The sequence below is a fragment of the Elaeis guineensis genome, chromosome 2, assembly GCF_000442705.2.
Source record: "Elaeis guineensis isolate ETL-2024a chromosome 2, EG11, whole genome shotgun sequence".
NCBI classification, from domain to species: domain Eukaryota; kingdom Viridiplantae; phylum Streptophyta; class Magnoliopsida; order Arecales; family Arecaceae; genus Elaeis; species Elaeis guineensis.
This window is the reverse complement of record NC_025994.2, coordinates 96,340,807-96,358,295: the sequence shown is the minus strand read 5'-3', so window position 1 is coordinate 96,358,295 and position 17,489 is coordinate 96,340,807. Positions and strand designations below refer to the sequence as shown.

The 17,489-nt window shown below is 39.6% G+C and overlaps 2 protein-coding genes across 2 annotated transcripts; one reads left to right on the top strand and one right to left on the bottom strand.

Moving 5' to 3' along the window:
* Positions 1 to 1,911: 1,911 nt before the first annotated feature.
* Positions 1,912 to 6,002, top strand: LOC105051762 (glucose-6-phosphate/phosphate translocator 2, chloroplastic). Its single transcript, XM_010932362.4, has 5 exons — positions 1,912 to 2,669; positions 2,761 to 2,986; positions 3,818 to 4,040; positions 4,838 to 5,051; positions 5,673 to 6,002. Exons 1-5 carry the CDS (start codon positions 2,151 to 2,153, stop codon positions 5,682 to 5,684), a joined length of 1,194 nt encoding a protein of 397 aa, XP_010930664.1. The 5' UTR covers positions 1,912 to 2,150; the 3' UTR covers positions 5,685 to 6,002.
* Positions 6,003 to 7,891: 1,889 nt separating this feature from the next.
* On the bottom strand, positions 7,892 to 11,812 carry LOC105051754 (large ribosomal subunit protein eL42). Its single transcript, XM_010932349.4, has 4 exons — positions 11,666 to 11,812; positions 8,648 to 8,827; positions 8,295 to 8,369; positions 7,892 to 8,196 (listed from the first exon to the last, which is right to left on the bottom strand). Exons 1-4 carry the CDS (start codon positions 11,666 to 11,668, stop codon positions 8,137 to 8,139), a joined length of 318 nt encoding a protein of 105 aa, XP_010930651.1. The 5' UTR covers positions 11,669 to 11,812; the 3' UTR covers positions 7,892 to 8,136.
* Positions 11,813 to 17,489: the final 5,677 nt, after the last annotated feature.

Sequence of the window (17,489 nt, the reverse complement as noted above, 5' to 3'; positions counted from 1 at the left end):
TCCGGAGAAAGCAGAGCCGTTCCTCCTTCCCGCGAGGCCCAACGTGTTTGGTGGTGAACCGACCCGAGTAGGATACAAACAAAACGAGAGATCGGTGGGATCTCGTCACCTACCCCGGCGGTGACAGGTCGTCACGTGCTCTGCTCGTCGTCTCCCGACCTCGCCTTCAACGTTGGAGACTGCATGCCTCCAAACTTGGCTTCCGGGCTACCGTTGATGTTGCTGTTGGCCATTTCTAGGACTGTTTCTCGGAATCTCCTTAATTTTTTTTCTCAATCATTCAGCCTTGGAAGAAGGCCTCTCCTGTTTTGATTCTTTCACCATTGTTAGCTGTTATTTGGTTGTTTGTGGTTCCCTCCTAGACAAAGTCACTTGGGCTAATAGGACAAATTAATGTGCAGGGCCATCTATGTCTCCAATTTCACATGAAGAGATCTCCATGAGTGAATAAAAGAACAGGAAGATGAGGATTGTGCATGCAAAGTCTGGTGCAAGCCTTGCATCAAAAGATTTCTTCCATATTTGATTACACTTCTGTAATTAGAAAGAGAAGGTGATGAATTAACTAATTGTTAGATATAAGGCTAACATATTGGGACTTCAAAATTGAAAGTTATGAATTATGTTGGTAGAATTATCATCAAAAACGAATTATGTTGGTATAATGTGTTGCTTTTTAATTATGAAGAGGGGGAAGATGAGTTCAACCATAGTCCAAGCTAACGTGTCATATACTTGAAGTGCAGAGAGCACAGACTAGACGGGGGAGAAGGAAAATCCTAAACATTGAAAATAATATGTTTATAACATAAGGTGGCTGTCGAATTAGTAACCAAATATAATAAATGGATCTTAATGTTTATAGAATATAGATTTGCATAAGATATACCAGTGTTTTTATACAGCCTAGTCAATAAGAAAGCCCGCTTCCATTACATATGCTAGCACAAAGCCCTAGTGAAGAATACATAACTTGAGCATGTCGCAATTGAGATTGATTATTAGATTCTTAAAGCTATTATATTGGCTAAATCTCATCCCATATATCGAAATGTGAGGCTGGTAGAAGTAAAATAAGTATTTCAAAGATATGCGAAGTTGCGAATTTAGCTTGATGCGATGGTAACATCCATCTACATAGCATTCAAATGTTTTGCATTTGGTTCTTAGATCATACATATCTAAAAATATAAACTTGAGTAACAATAGTGTAGGATAGCATGTTCAAAACATATGGTCATATAATTAAATATTCACTTGCAATAGTCACTATGGAGAAGAGTTAGTATTTTATATCTATTGTATCAAAAATATAGAAATGATATCATACGTAGCCTCTTGTGTAAACATGCTAACATTTCTTTTTGGTGTTCTTAAGGTATTGCTTTGTCCAACAAATGTATTCATAACTGTCATGCTTATTTAAATTCTTGTCATGGATTTCATCCATCATTTATCACCATTTGCTACTTGCACATAGCGATGTATCTAAGAAATTTAATATTTGATAGAGTGATGCCATACATGAATAGATAAATTATGTTTAGGCAGCTACGTAGAGATCCATGTATAAATATTTTATATGTCACATCTTTTTGATAAAACATATGCCACACTTTTAACATATCATCAATTATATACTAATTAAAGCAACCTTTGCTTATTATTAGCTAAGCATTCTTGAGAACAGGTTTAATATATTAAAAAATAAAACATTATTTTTAATACAAAAATTGTATCATATTGCTGTTTTTTCCTCACCAAACTTCCAAAGAATATTCCCCAAGCATAGGAAGTCCATTGCTAAGATTCTGTGTACACTAACCCTCCCTTTCCGCTTATAAATACCCCTTGCTTTTATAGTTCGAAGATCAATTCAGCGTAGATTTTTCCTCCTCCGAACGCAGAGATCGGCGATTCATACTAAGAATTCTATATATACCCATTCCTTTTCCTCAGCTCGAAGAACTCACAAAAATTAGTGCTCTCCTCAAAACTTCGTCCGGCTCGGAGGAAATTCTTGTAATCTCCCCTGTTTCTATTTCCCACCCGGTTCCAACCTCGCCGAGGGTCTTTTCTAAGCCCTTCGGCCACTCCAATCCCAAAGTCCTGCTTCTTGATCACTTCTGGCCTCCATCTCGATCGGCAAAATGATTTGCTCAACGAGGTATTCACCGGCGGTCTTCGCCCTCATGCTCTCCAAATCCCCATCTCTCCGGCCGCGACCTTCCTCTGTTCTTCCTCCAATCTCCTCTTCCACCTCCGAGAACCTCAATTCCGCCCGTTCTTCCATTAAACCTCTTTACCTCACCCCTAGCTTTGGCTTCGGATCCCGCGATGGATCCGTCCCTGCCGCCGAGCCTCGCGGCCTCTCCTTCAAACGCACGGCCTACGAGGCCAACAGTGCGGAGGGCATTGCTCTCCCGAGCGAGGAGGCGCGCTCGGCGGCGGCCCAGAAGCTCAAGATTGGGATCTACTTCGCCACCTGGTGGGCTCTCAACGTTGTGTTCAACATCTACAACAAGAAGGTCCTCAACGCCTTCCCCTACCCCTGGCTTACCTCCACCCTCTCCCTCGCCGCCGGCTCGCTCATGATGCTCATCTCCTGGGCCTCGCGAGTCGCCGAAGCCCCCAAGATCGATCTCGATTTCTTGAAAGCCCTCGCGCCGGTGAGAAAATTAGCATCTTTGTTACGCTTCCAGGGTTTTGGGACAGTTTTGTTTGGCTCTGTGATTAAAGTTCTCTTTTTGGCTCGATTAGGTGGCGGTGGCGCATACGATTGGACATGTGGCGGCGACAGTGAGCATGTCGAAGGTGGCGGTGTCGTTCACTCACATAATCAAGAGCGGAGAGCCAGCATTCAGTGTTTTGGTGTCGAGGTTTTTGTTAGGGGAGACGTTCCCCGTGCCCGTGTATTTGTCGTTGGTACCGATCATCGGCGGTTGTGCTCTGGCGGCGGTGACGGAGCTCAATTTTAACATGACTGGTAAGAAGTGCTTTAAGAGATGTTCTTGTCTGATATGAAGTTTAAGTGTCAAAATTGGTTTTGTGGATCTTGGAGTTGCTCTGTTGTAATGTCAGAGTTCGTATGAGCTTTGTTGCTAATTAATTGTTGATAATGGTCTTCTGATATCATCTTCGTGTTTTTTTTCTTTTTAGATAAACATAAAATTTAAAGTAACATTTTGCTGAAGTTGGTGCTCTCTGTCATTATGGTTCGCTTGTGCCTTATTACTGCTGTTTACTTTTTGAAGTACCTCCAAATGAAGTGCTGTTTCAAGAATTTAATAGAAAAAATTATCAGATTAATGTCAAGGTGCCCAAGATGGGTTTTGTGGAATTGTTGTTTCAGAAATTATGACTTGTTCTGTTTTTTTTTTTTTTTTGAGTAAATTATGACTCGTTTTGTTGTTCTTGGTCATTTTGGAAGTTACTTTTGCCTTTTTGGTAATATTGGATATCTCATATATCAAAATATTGAGAATTACTGGTAATATTTTCGAAACCTCTGTTTGAACTGAAATTGAATCAGATTTGAAACTTGGGATTGCGAGAATAATCATGATTTGGTGCGTCGCCTTTGCATATGGAATATTGAAATTTTCGCCTATTCTTTCATGCCTGCCATTTTTAGAGTCCTTTTTATTATCTTGCCTTTCTAATAGTTTACTTCGTTGTGCTAAATAGTGTCAGCTCAATAACATCCTAAGCATCTCAAAATCTTAGATCACTACTATGAGCATTTTCCAATTGCTTATATACCTTTCAGTATAGTTTACCTTGAATTTGATGGTTGAGATGTTTGTTTTCATTGCAGGTTTTATGGGTGCAATGATATCAAACCTTGCTTTTGTTTTCCGGAATATATTCTCAAAAAGAGGGATGAAGGGGAAGTCAGTTAGTGGGATGAACTATTATGCCTGTCTGTCAATTCTGTCTCTGTTGATACTCACGCCATTTGCAATTGCTGTGGAGGGCCCGCAGATGTGGGCTGCTGGTTGGCAGGAAGCTTGCTCTCAGATTGGTCCCCAGTTCGTCTGGTAGAAACAGTGCCTTTAGATCCCTTCTATGTAGATATGTTCTATTGCTGTTATGTTAGTAATTTAAGCACCCACAGTTATCATCTAGATGTAGTCTCCCTTTATGAAGCCACTTCGCCATGGACTTTTAAGATGCTTGGGACTAATTAACCCCATGTTCTCAAAATATTTTTGCTTTTCTGAAAAAAGAAAGACTAATTACTTGTTTTATAGACGCAGAATCCATTTACCTAGCCACTTCATTACAGACTTTTAAGATGCATGGACTTTGGTTGTCTGAAACAGAAAAGATGATTTTTTTTAGATAGTTTTATGAATCCTTTTTATAGGACTTATAGTTCATTCAGGAAATTGGAAGATTCCAATCAGTGCTTCTATCTTTTCTTGGATGATCTGTTACTCTTTACACGCGCACGCGCGCGCACACACCAAGGGAGCAAAGGTACTGGTGATTTCGGGATCTTCTGTATTTTTTTTTTCTTGTTGGTATATGGACTTGGGAAAAGGCATCATAATTTTTAGTAAAACAGGGTTGTATAAGGGCATCATATGGCAAGTCAAATTTGCAAGTTACTCTGAATTCTGATTTCTTATCAGTCAAACCTTTGTTATTTCTTATCTTAAAATTGTAAACATTTGATATTGTTTTTGTTCGCTGATTATGTGTAGGTTGGAATATACTATTTCTACACTTGACTTCAGAATTCTACAAGTGATATGCTTATTGCATGTTTTTTCTGACTATTGTTTTACCTGATCGAGTTTGTCTATTTGGCTGTTGTATCATATTTGTATAGGTGGGTAGCAGCTCAGAGCATCTTCTACCACCTGTATAACCAGGTCTCCTACATGTCGCTAGATGAAATTTCTCCCTTGACATTTAGCATTGGTAACACAATGAAGCGGATATCCGTGATTGTCTCTTCCATCATAATTTTCCATACTCCTATCCAACCCATCAATGCCCTTGGAGCTGCCATCGCCATCCTTGGAACTTTCCTTTATTCTCAGGTAATTTCTTTTTGAAATGTATGGTTGTATTGTATTGCGCAGAACATAAGGCTGTGATTGGATGGCAATAGAGCTTGTGCTTTCATTTCTTCATATTTTCTAAAGACTTTGAGATGTCCGCATGTACAATGTAGCATAGCAAAGAAAAGGTAGGATCCTATCGTTTTTTATTGAGGTACCTTGACAGTATGAATATCACACTTGTTGCCAACTGAAATTACAGACCTGGCTGCCCTTTTAGTATGATTGAGATACGGGGTTTCAGTGAGTATAAGTCAGCCAAATACATATGCAAAAGTTGCTTAATGTCCTCTAGGAGGTGATAACTCCAAATATTTTGTTATACACTCAATTCTAATCCGAATATGCCACACAAACCTTCATTTTTTTTTTCGAGCATTGTGCTACACAAACTTTATCGAGTAGCAAGAAGATCACAAGAAAATGACTACTTGATATGAACAGTAGCAACAATCAAAGGCAGATTGAATTGGAAATTTGTCACCAACCAGTAATTTTGGTTATGTAGCCTATGATTTTATTCACAAGCATCTTAGATTAACTTAGATGTGTGCTGTAGAACTTTGATAGCTCACTAATTTTTCTTAAATGGTTATGCAGGCTAAGCAGTGAAAGCTTCTACTGTTTAGAGGATCCTGTAACTAGATTGGTTTTCCGTTTATTGTTCGCGAGTACCTTGCGTGGTGCAATAGGGGGGGATCAATTTTGAACAGGCAGCAGCAGCTCATTGTAGATACATGGTTTATGGAGAAAACTTATAGTCGGTAGACTAAGTTTGATGTTCGGGTACCACGGGAGTAGCTGATTATCATCTAAAGATGTTCGCATTAGGAGTTTTAAGTAGCATAGTACTAGATAATGTTTGAGATATATTGGTACTGTTCTGAGGCAAAAATAATGGACGGTTCTCTTTGTTCCGTCTTTTTCCAATTCACTGTGTATGATGTCCTTTTGTCGCCTGCTGTAATGAGAGGGAAAGTTGGAATGTTGGCCGTCAAATGTGCATGCCTGATTGCCATGCCGTATATTGTCCTTGGATTGGGACAAAAGCTGGAAGATGACTCTTTATTTCTCGAAGGGTTGAGCCGTATATATTTAAGAGTATATGACGTGAGGCGTGTGACAGGTACTAGATCTCAATTTGGATTCTTGTTGCTGTTGTTGCGTCTGGAGCTGCTTATGTCCCACTGTTTGATGGTTTCATGTACATATCGTACATGGCTTACTGGTTTTCAGCTGGCAGATTACTGGTTTCCAGGTGGCAGCATGATGATGGTCAATTTTTTTTTGCGGTTGCCTACGTGTCCGTGCTTTCGAAGAACGGGTCTAGTTTCTTGTCAGGGCAATGGATGCCCATGGTTCTACTGGAGGGAAAAAAAACAAAAAAGGATTTGAACCCATTTTACGAGTAACGGTTGTGCGAACTATTATACCAGAATTTTCTTTCAAAGGAATTATTGTTGGCATCTTGTCATCCGTTGCAAAAAGCTAGTCTCGAAGTTAATTTGGATTCGGACGGACGGATCGACCTCTTTTTTTTTTCCGGTAAAGGACGGATCGACCTGTTTGATACGTCGCTAATCAACCAAAATTGTCAGGTCAAGATCGGGATTTTGTACAAAATCAGCTCAAACTAAGTTAGAAAGGCAAGAGGATGTATCTTCCGTATTAAAGTTTGGTGGTAGTTTATGTGCATGTTTCAAATAGGAGATGTCCTTCCAGTGATAATTTATGGGGTTATTCAAACAGGCTCTTGGTCACTGGATCGCCCGATATAAACTGAGACCATGAGTCTAGAAGAGCTCCTTGCCGTCCAGAGTCCAACCCTAGGGGTCTTGATCTCAGTTCTTAGCTCAGACCTCTCATGATCCAAACAAACAAACACCAAAAAGGAATCACTCATGAAGATTATTTCAATCTCGAACGTAAGCTAATCATCACAGATGATGCATGCATTCTACATCATCCATAAATTTTTTGAACGTGAGCCAATCATCATGCATGCATTCTACACCATCCAGAATGCATAAAGAATTTCTGAACACCAAAAGAACCATAGCGGTGTGCTCAAACATTTTTCGCTAAACGTAATCTGTTACTCATAACAAATGTTACCCTAAAAATGGTGTGATGCCCATTTTATGTACATTTTTTTGTTGGTAGAAATTTTATGTGCAATTTAAGAGAGGATTGGAATGCTTCTCACAGCTAGACTAGATTGAGCATTTGGTACGGAGGCTGAGAATCATCTCTCTCTTCCCTTTTTTTTCGTTTTCCTTTTTTTCCTTTTGCTAAGGCTGTCTTTAACACGGTTCTAGCATGAATCATTATCTTATTGAAAGGTGACGAAAACTATGCAAATTTGGAGCCCACGGGTATTCCTGTTAGCAACAACCGCATCAAAATTATAAATCTGTTAACCAACCGGTCATCATGAGACAAATCTACAAGGCAAATACATATTCCATTTCGTCCATCCTCTGAATCACTTCCATAAATTATTTCATCGCTTCACATAATAATTTCCACGAAAAACTTCCATGGTAGAATAGATGCCCAGTGACCAGAATGGCCAGCCAAGCCTAAATTCATGATGAATCCAACAATCAACTTTAAAACGAATTAGCAAGTCAGAATAAAAATCCCACGATCGGTCAATTACCAAACTCTTAGGCATCACTCAGTACCAGTACCTTCGCTGTCAACTACGAAAAGAATTCTAATAAAACAACTACAGAGATACAACAATTGCAGTCGCTCAGCATGCTTGTTCTGATAATTAAGCAAAAAAATAATTAACCATCAATGGATACACAAAATGAACTCATCTAAAACACAATATCACTCATAAGTAGTATCTAACATGAGACGATAAATTTTAAAAAAATTCTAGCTACAAATTGCAGCAAAAGAGAATCCACATCTGATTCTTGACAATGAACAATCCAACATTGATATGATTTTCATGTCAAAATCAAAATTGCCTGCAATACAAAGGTTGCTCCAGTTCATCTTCAACAAAACCAAAAAAATGATAAGGCATTCAAATGGCATATAAAGCAAATCAGAAGAGTGATGTCCCCTTCCCCTTCTTGTCTCCGCCTATCTCAAAATGCTTACATCTCTGGCAAAAAGGGGAGAAACATATTAAGAAAAGGAAAAAACATTTTAACAAAAGGAAAAAACACATATTGCAAGGCCAAATAACATCATATTAAGAACCTTTATTGGGTGCTGGGAATAGTGCTTGCAACTCTGACACTGCAGCTTCAGCACAATTTTCTTCGTTGTTTTTGCCTGGCATGAAACATGAATAATAATAAATGGTCAAGAAGCTATCATGTCGGCTACATTCATTCCAACTATGATCCATCCATGGAAATCAAAATGCTTCCGTAATGTTAAGAATCACTACTCACTGCTGTAGCTGGGATACCAGAAGATGAGAGTCATTCACTATATAGGATAACAAGATGCAAAGAAAACTGGCGGGTGCACTAAATGCCATGGTTAATATCCTACAAGTCAACATATTCTAGGCAAAATTTTAAGCTCTTAAGATCAGGGAGAAGTACCTTCTTGTGGAATACAGGCTTTGTCTGTCCACCATAACCTGACTGCTTTCTGTCATAACGACGCTTCCCTTGAGCAGAAAGACTATCTTTACCCTTCTTATACTGTGTTACTTTGTGAAGGGTGTGCTTCCTGCATTCTTTGCTCTTGCAGTAAGTCTTCTTTGTTTTTGGAACATTCACCTGCAAGACAAAGTTTTTGATAAGGGCCTGCCCCTTCAAATAAGGTAAAAAGAGAGAAATTCCAAAAAGCAGCTCGAAGCTACATGGTTGGCGGCATCTTGAAGAGCAAAGTACTACTAGCTAGCTGGCAACGTCACCCCTAATAATATACAATGCATCGCCATGTTGATAACGGAAGGATGTCTAAAAAATCATCCACCCTAAATTGTTTTAGGAAGCTCTTTCATACCACTTTCTCAGTTAAAGCAAGACAAGCAGTTACCCAAGACCTCCTAATAAAGCTTAGGGCTGTTCATAATTCGGTTTCAGACAGAAAACCGGTCCGAATCAAACCGAAAAACCGAATCGAAACCGAACCAAATATAGTTCGGTTCGGTTTTCGATTTTCATTTTCAAGAATTTCAGTTTTCGGTTTGGTTCGATTAAAAACTGAGAAACCCGAAAACCAAACCAAAAACCAAAATCAACCTTGGTCAACTTTATGAAATGATTACTAACTCTTATTTAAATTTATGTTGTTTACTATGTTAAGAACTTGTTGGTTACATGGATGGATGATTGGATATTTAGATTTGACCTATTGTTATAATTTGCTATAATGCTTGATTGCTTGTTTGTATTGTAGATGATGTGATTTTTGATATGTTACATTTTGCTTATTATCGATTTATCATTTATCAATTACCAACGTACCATTATTTATTAATTGTTGATTTTTAATGCAAGAAATTACCAATTAATAGATTCAACAGATCCTGAATTTAATTAAATGTAATGTAACAAACTAACAATGAATCGGCAATAATTATTTGAATATGTTGTATCAAAAATAAATAATTAAAAATAAAAAAATAGAAAAAAAAACTGAATAACCGAACCGAACCGAACCAAAATTCTCGGTTCGATTCCTCTCTTATTCAGGTCGGTTTTTGGTTTTCATTTTTCTGTTATTTGGCTTTCAGATCGGGTCGGGTCAGATCGGTTAAAACTGAATGAGCAGTCCTAATAAAGCTGGTCACAATTAATGACAAAATTGAAAAAAAAAAAGGACAGCAATTGAATAATCAAAATAAACCTAAACAACCCTTGTCCCATTTATGTATGTAGGGTCACATCACCATCTTTAAGCTAGACTTTGAAATTGTATGAATAATTGAAATGGACAACAAAAAAGCGATTAAGTACTGATCTCAGATAATGTTTTAACCTCATGAACTACTTAGGACAATAGTGCACCTTCTAAAATTATACTTGTAGCAGGTTTCCACCTCAGAAGATATTTATGGCAATCTTTCTGACAAGAACATACTAAAGGAGCTAATCTATGATATCTAGGATAACCAGCAGTATTTGTGGAGTCAAATTCTCTTATGGGTAATGATTTGATTACCTGAAGCTCAAAATTACAAGCTATAAATGGAGAAAACTATTTACAATAAACATAGACAGGATCAATTTACTAGAATATGATGATTCATATGAATATAGATGTGCGTGCTGGAATATGATAACAAAAATATTACATGAAGAAATCCTAGTGGTTTCAAATATTCTGGCCTATTCTAACAAAAAATATATATTTTAAGAGGCAAAGCTTGAAACTTGAATGAAATGCCATTTATGATTTCATTCTGCATAGTACCAATCTCTGTTCCATCAAGAAGTGCATCCAACAAAACCATATGCCACTATAATTTCAATCATTTTAAACGACAACCTTATAATAACTATCAAATTACCTTCCAGCTTATTAGGTTATAGCTAATCCAGGGTTTGAAACTCCAAAACCACTAGAACGCTCTAGCACTCGTACACCAAGACAAGCATAGTGCTACACTGAAACAGGAAATTTCAACTTATCAGTCTATCCTTACAATTTCAAGTGTTTTGACATAGATTAAGCCTAACATTAAGCTCTAAGTTCGTTTAATAAAAACATGTCCTGTAAATGTCAGAACGTCCAAGCAATTTCCATCAAACTGGTTGCCTCGAGCATCATCATAACATGTCAAATTCAATTACACATTAAGCTCTACTACCTAGCACATCCAATGTATAGAATGTAATCATAAAATGATGGCAACTTAAAAATCATAGGAAACACTATGACTCCCCTCAAAATGATATCTCAATAATTTGACACAGACATCGCCGAGCTACTCTTAGTTCATAAAAAATAACCTAAGGTTCTATCTTCATGGGTCAAACGGACGCCTCACCGTCAGGCAATATACTCAAACTTTTGTTTTATGACCAAAGTAAAAGAAGAGGAAAAAAAAAAACCAACATTAAAACATAGCAAGTCCTAACCTAAATCATAAAAGCAATCATTGGGTAAGCAGCTTCCACAAGATTTTCTCCGAAATTCGCATGAATCATCAGAACCCGCCTCACCATCAAGATCAACCATTGGTTTCTCAAATCTAAAACCCAAGGCACTCAACCCGTAAAGATCGACATTTTCCAGGCCTCTAAGCCTGAAATCTTGTAACAGTCAAACATCCATTGTCTTCTAACCGGGGCAATGTCAAATTTGAAACCATAGAAGAACACTCGAACGATAAAATGCCCAAGAAACTTAAACAACGACTCCGCCATTACCAAATTAAAAAAAAAAAAAAAAAACTTTCTCCCTCTCGAATCGCAAAAAATGCAAAGTATCTATCTCTTTCTAAATCCATACTTCCACATAAATTTTCCGAAACTATATAAATCGATTTCCACTTAGATCAATGGATGAAAGCATGCTGGAAATAGAAGGACAAGGAGATCCGGCTTGGAATTTTCTCAATCCGATATAGAAAGAATATATTAGAAGTGGAAAATTGATGATTTTACCATGGTTACAGCTACGGTTAGGGTTCCGACTGCTCCAAAGAATCCTCCCACTGTGCAGGCCGGCGGGACGAAGAAGCCGATCTACGAAGTGTTCGAGCCTTTTATGTTTTGTTTTGGGGATGGAACGCTAGGGTTAGGGTTTAGAAATGTATAAATTTAAATTCCACTTTTGCCCTTGTGGCATGGTAGGCCGTAACAAATGGGCCAGCTCTTTTGTTGAACGAAACTGGACCTAAACAACTGTTCCGATAAACATGTAATTTGTTTTGATATTTGTAACTATACATTTAAAAAAATTATGCTAATGATGATTGATTTTGGATTTTTCACGGGCTTCCAAGAGCAACGATCAAGGTTGACACCATTTCAATCTTTGAAAAAACGGTAGTTCATGGATGGTGTTATTGTGGCCAGGGTTGCGCACTGAGCTAGGTTGACCTAATGGACTTGAGCATGGTCCCATTCAATGCTAGCTTAAGTAGTTTTATCTAGACTGCACATTTTTAGTTGTTGATAATTAGGACATGTTGGGTATAAAATACCCACAGCCGAAACCTTCGACGGAATCAGAACAGCTCCGCCCGGACTCCTACGGGAGCCGGGCTCCGCCGCGACTACAGAGCAGCTCCGCCCGGACTCCTACGGGAGCCGGGCTCCGCCGCGACTACAGAACAGCTCCGCCCGGACTCCTACGGGAGCCGGGCTCCGCCGCGACTACAGAGCAGCTCCGCCCGGACTCCTACGGGAGCCGGGCTCCACCTCCGACATCGACTGCAGCACAGCCCCGCCCGGACTCCTACGGGAGCCGGGCTCCACCTCCGACATCGACTGCAGCACAGCCCCACCCGGACTCCTACGGGAGCCAGGCTCCGCTCTCAGTATCAACTACTGGTAAGCTCCGTCCGGTCTCCTACGGGAACTTCACCTCTAACTTTGACTGCTGGTAAGCTCCGTCCGGTCTCCTACGGGAACTTCACCTCTAACTTTGACTGCTGGTAAGCTCCGTCCGGACTCCTACGAGAGCCGGACTTCATCTCTAACTTTGATTGCAGAGAATTCCGCCCGGACTCCTACGGGAGCCGGGCTCCGCCTTCGACTTCGAGCGGCACGGCTCCGACCGGACTCCTACGGAAACCGGACGCGACATCAACAGCAGCTCGGCTCCGCCCGGACTCCTACGGGAGCCGGGCTCTGCCTTCGACATCAACAGCAGCTCGGCTCCGTCCGGACTCCTACGGGAGCCGGGCTCCGCCTTCGACTTCGAGCAGAGGGCTCCGCCCGGACTCCTACGGGAGCCGGTTTTCGCTTTCAGTATCCACCGCAGGTAAGCTCCATCCGGACTCCTGCGGGAGCCGGACTCCACCCACGATCCCAACCGAAAGGAGGACCCCTCCCGGACTTCTACAGAGGCCGGACTCCGACCGCTGCCGAGCCTCGACCAACGGATCCGTGCCCCCTGGCAGATCAGAATAACAACCATGATTCTGTTCCACCTCCTGTAGCGGATTCCGCGCGGCTCCATTACCCCCTACGGCGGATCCATTACTCTCTGACAGGCTGTGTCAACGGCCACGATTCTGCTCCACTCCCTGCGGCAGGTGCTGCACGATTCCACTACTCGCTGACAACTAGCGGTAACGGACGCCGCTCCACTACCTACAACAGGCCCTACGTGGCAGGCTATGACAATAGCCACGAGTCTACCCCACTACCCTTCGCAATAAATTTTTCTGACCACGGGCGGCCCATGACCAGACGGTTACAGGTGTCGCCATCAATCCGTTGCCCCCCCCGCCTATAAAAGGGGGGGACTCAGATACGTTATTCTTTAAGCTCATTTTCTTATCTTAAAACTCTGCTAAATTCTCCGTTCGAGCACTCCATTCTTGTTGAGGCAGAGAACTGACTTGAGTGTCGGAGGGTCTTGCCGGAGCAACCCCACCTCCGGTTTAAACTTTCCTTGCAGGTCCCGACGGCGACCGCGGCTTCCCCGACTCCAGCTTCTCCGGCGCAAGCAGATTTTTGCACCAACAGGACAACATACAGCCTAACCCTAAGTTGTTCCAATGGTTGCTACTCAATCAGCTACCATATTTACTTCTCTGAGTGTATGAACTATCTTACGATTTGGAAAGTGCCCCAACAAAAGGAAACAATCTTTTAGCAAAGATGATACACATTATGGTCCCTTGGATTTTTGGTTAAAGAGGCAAACCAAAGCCAAAAAATTTTCAATGATTTTGAACATCCATGTATGCACCTTAGCTATGCATGTTGCCTCTCTGGTCACCCATGCCTTCACATATAAAGATAGCGTAATTCTTGGTATACTGCATGTAGTGTAGAAAAAATACATCGCTCCATCTGATTGGACCATGTAGCCACCGCTTTTCAACACGCATTTAATGTCTGTAGTTCTATTTTTTTCATTTAAAATTTTGAATGATGAAAATACTCTTCTTTTTTTGAAAAAAATTATAATATTCTGTGACTATATTATGACATCCTGCAGTTAAATTCTGACTTTCTGTTCATAAATTGATCACAGGGTATCATAAAGAAGAGAAGAACATTTTCATCATTTAAATATTTCATAAATTTTTAATGACAAAAATGACTTCTTTCTTTATGACTTTTTAAAAAAAGTTATGACTTCTTATATGGAGAAAGTCATAATTTGAATACAGGATGTCATAATATTACCACAGAATATCATAATTTTTTCAGAATAGGAGGGACAATTTTATCATTCAAAATTTTAAATGAGAAAATAGAATTTCAAGCATTAAATATGCTATTAAATGCGCATTGAAAAGTAATGACTATATACTCTAATGTGATTGGGTGGTAAACTCTACGTTATTTTTATTGCACCACACGCGGTGCACAAAGACTTTCTCATAAAGATAAGGGAGCAGAGATGATCCGGGCCTTGATCACTAACTAATAGCCCACTAATTTGGTTTCTTGATACCAGGCCTCCGATCAAAAGAAAAAAAAAGAATAATTAGTATTTATTTTGATATAGGGATAGGTATGTGGATAGTAATGAACCTATTTTTGGGTGGTATCAGGTTATTAGGACAGCGGGCACTAATCATCAAGTAATTTTCGGCCAATGCTCCAATCCTTCGCTCTCTCTCCTAGCCTAATTTGATCCACAACCTATTCCGAGCTTAGACAGCCCACATACACCCAAAAAATATATGATGACTATTATCGGGAAACAAGTGTCAGCAAAAACATAAAAGGTCTTGGATTGAATTTTCTAATGTTTGGTGTTCATCTTAACTTTTCAACCAACCTTTCCATCTATCCTGCTATTAAGGCTGCACAAACCATGATAATAATGCGAGGATAAATAGATTTAGCGACTTGTTACATCTCCATGACCTGCCCATACCCACCGATCAGAAGCATTGGTTCTGGAAACAGGGTCTCAAAATTTCTATGACCACGTCAGAACCATAAAACTGTACAATTTTGTTAACGTCTCACTTACTATTGATCATAAGGTCATGAACGACAGAAGTATCATCAATAGTGACATCAAAATAACAAAGAAATTGAGAAAAAGGAGTGTCAACAACCAAGGGCTGTGCATGCCATTACCAACATTAAAGCCTTCAATGACAGTTCATTAACGCCAAGGAACCTATCTAGGACCAACTTGGGAACATCCTGGGCATAGTGGCATCCAATATGAGAGAAGGAAGAAATAGAGAAGTATGAAAGGAAGAAGGTGTAAAGATGGCAATAGATTGGATATGGATTGGATTAGCCAATATCAATATCCATCCAACTATTATAAACTCTATATCCATATCCATCTAGTATCTACCTCGTGTCGGACCGATTCAAATAAAGTAGATGGTGTGGGTCAAGTTAGGTCAAGCAAATAAGACAGGTTGGATCTAGTTGGACAAGGAATTCACCATTCAAACATTTTAAATAATTACAACTTTGTAAGAAGGGATTTAGTTTAAGATTACATTAGATCAGATCCAGAGTGGACATGTCATTATCCAACATTCGATCCAAATCTATTTTAGGTATTTTCCGTAGAATCCATTCCCGCCTCGTGTTTTACTTGGATTGGTTAAAACCTGTCCTATTCGGACTGGATTAGGATGGGTATCCAGTGCATTGACTCTAAGGGGGCATTTGGTTCGTAACCAAAATCAGAATGGAAATGGAAATCGGAATGGCTTAGAATCAGAATGGTCAAATCCCCTGAAGCATTTGGTTCGTGACCGAAATCGAAATCAAAATCAGAATTGGAATGAAAAATTGAATTCATAGAGGAGAATAGGGATTGAGTTCTATATAGATTGACACATTCCCATTCCATCCCGAAATCAGAATCAGAATGAGACTCTTTTCAACTAAACGGTTGGAATGGGAGTCACCAATTTCGATTCCAGACCCTCACTCCCCTCTACCAAATACCTCCTAATTGTCAAGAGGGAGACCATGTGAGGGTCGCAAGATCTGATTATCTCAGGATGAGAAACAAAGATCTCTCGAGTTCGGATTTTTTTTTTCCATTGTGAAGGATCTGTTCAATTTGCAATCAATGCTGTGCCCATGCCCGTCCTGAGACATGATCCTGGGTTCGCTCTTCAAGCCAGATGGGCCCCCCTCTATTCACAGCTCTAGTTGATTTCGGTATTGAAGGCCCCAATAGTGGTCGCTTGGTCAGCTTGGTTGGGAACGATACGCGGTGACGCCATCCCTCTTCATACAGTTCAATAAGCGTATGTGCTAAATTATCAAAAATTAAAAAACAAAAAGGCCATTATGTATTGCCCTAGTTTAAAAGGATGTTTGGTTCGTAACTAGAATCAAAATCAAAATCAGAATGAATTAAAATAAAAATTGAAATGATCAAATTTTCTGAAGTATTTGATCTACGACCGAAATCGAAATGAAAATTTGAATCTATAAAAAAGAGTGGAGATTGAGTTTTAGATAAATTAAACTATTTTTATTCCACTTCAAAATTAGAATAAAACTCTTCTCAACCAAATGATTGAAATGAGAATCATTCATTCCGATTCTCATTTCAAACCTTCGTTCTCCCCTTACCAAGCATCTCCTCTGCTTTTTTTTTTTTTTTTTTTTTTTTTTGTGGTTTCTAGAAAGAATGACACTAAAAGCAACTGATGGCAGAAAGTTTCCGGAAATCAATATCAGTACCAATGCAATATCTCACTAACTTGTAAAGAATCTCACTAAAAGTAGGCCCTAGAGTAGTGCATTCGTCTCATGTGATATCTCATGTAAACTCAGACTAGTGTGAAGCATAGTCCTTTAACATTTTATTTTGTGGTCCAAAGTGGAATATTGACCAAATTGAATCCAGTCAATTTCAAAAGCACAGGGGAAAAATATGGATTTGAACTTAAAGTTTTACGAACCCTTGCAACTGACTCGAGGGAAGTTCCATGTCCACCTAGAACCTCCTCCCCAACTTAGTTCGGAGCAACTTGGCTCCGCAGAATCTAGAAAATAAAATTTAGTGAACCTCTGTATTTCCTACTTCCTGAAGGTTAGCAAGAAACAAATTTTATCTCCAAATGGATCATATTCCTATACACCAATGCTCACTAATTGAACCTGTCCTTACTCAAGAGAAATAATAATAAAACGACAACAACACAATTTGATACATTATCCGTTTCATGAAAACCTTTTCATTTCTTCAATCCTGGCCCCTCATAGCCGGCAACTAAATTCTTTCATCCAGGGATGGATCAGGCTGATACCATACCAATGATAGCTAATTGAACCTGTCCTTACTCCATAGTCCGAAAAAGCATAA

Coding starts and splice junctions, on each gene's coding strand:
- LOC105051762 (XM_010932362.4), top strand. CDS start 2,151: ATGATTTGCTCAACGAGGTATTCACCGGCGGTCTTCGCCCTCATGCTC. Junction 2,670..2,760: donor TCTTGAAAGCCCTCGCGCCG/GTGAGAAAATTA, acceptor TGGCTCGATTAG/GTGGCGGTGGCGCATACGAT. Junction 4,041..4,837: donor ATTGGTCCCCAGTTCGTCTG/GTAGAAACAGTG, acceptor ATATTTGTATAG/GTGGGTAGCAGCTCAGAGCA.
- LOC105051754 (XM_010932349.4), bottom strand. Junction 8,370..8,647: donor AGCCTGTATTCCACAAGAAG/GTACTTCTCCCT, acceptor GTTTCATGCCAG/GCAAAAACAACGAAGAAAAT. Junction 8,197..8,294: donor ATTCCCAGCACCCAATAAAG/GTTCTTAATATG, acceptor CCTTTTTGCCAG/AGATGTAAGCATTTTGAGAT.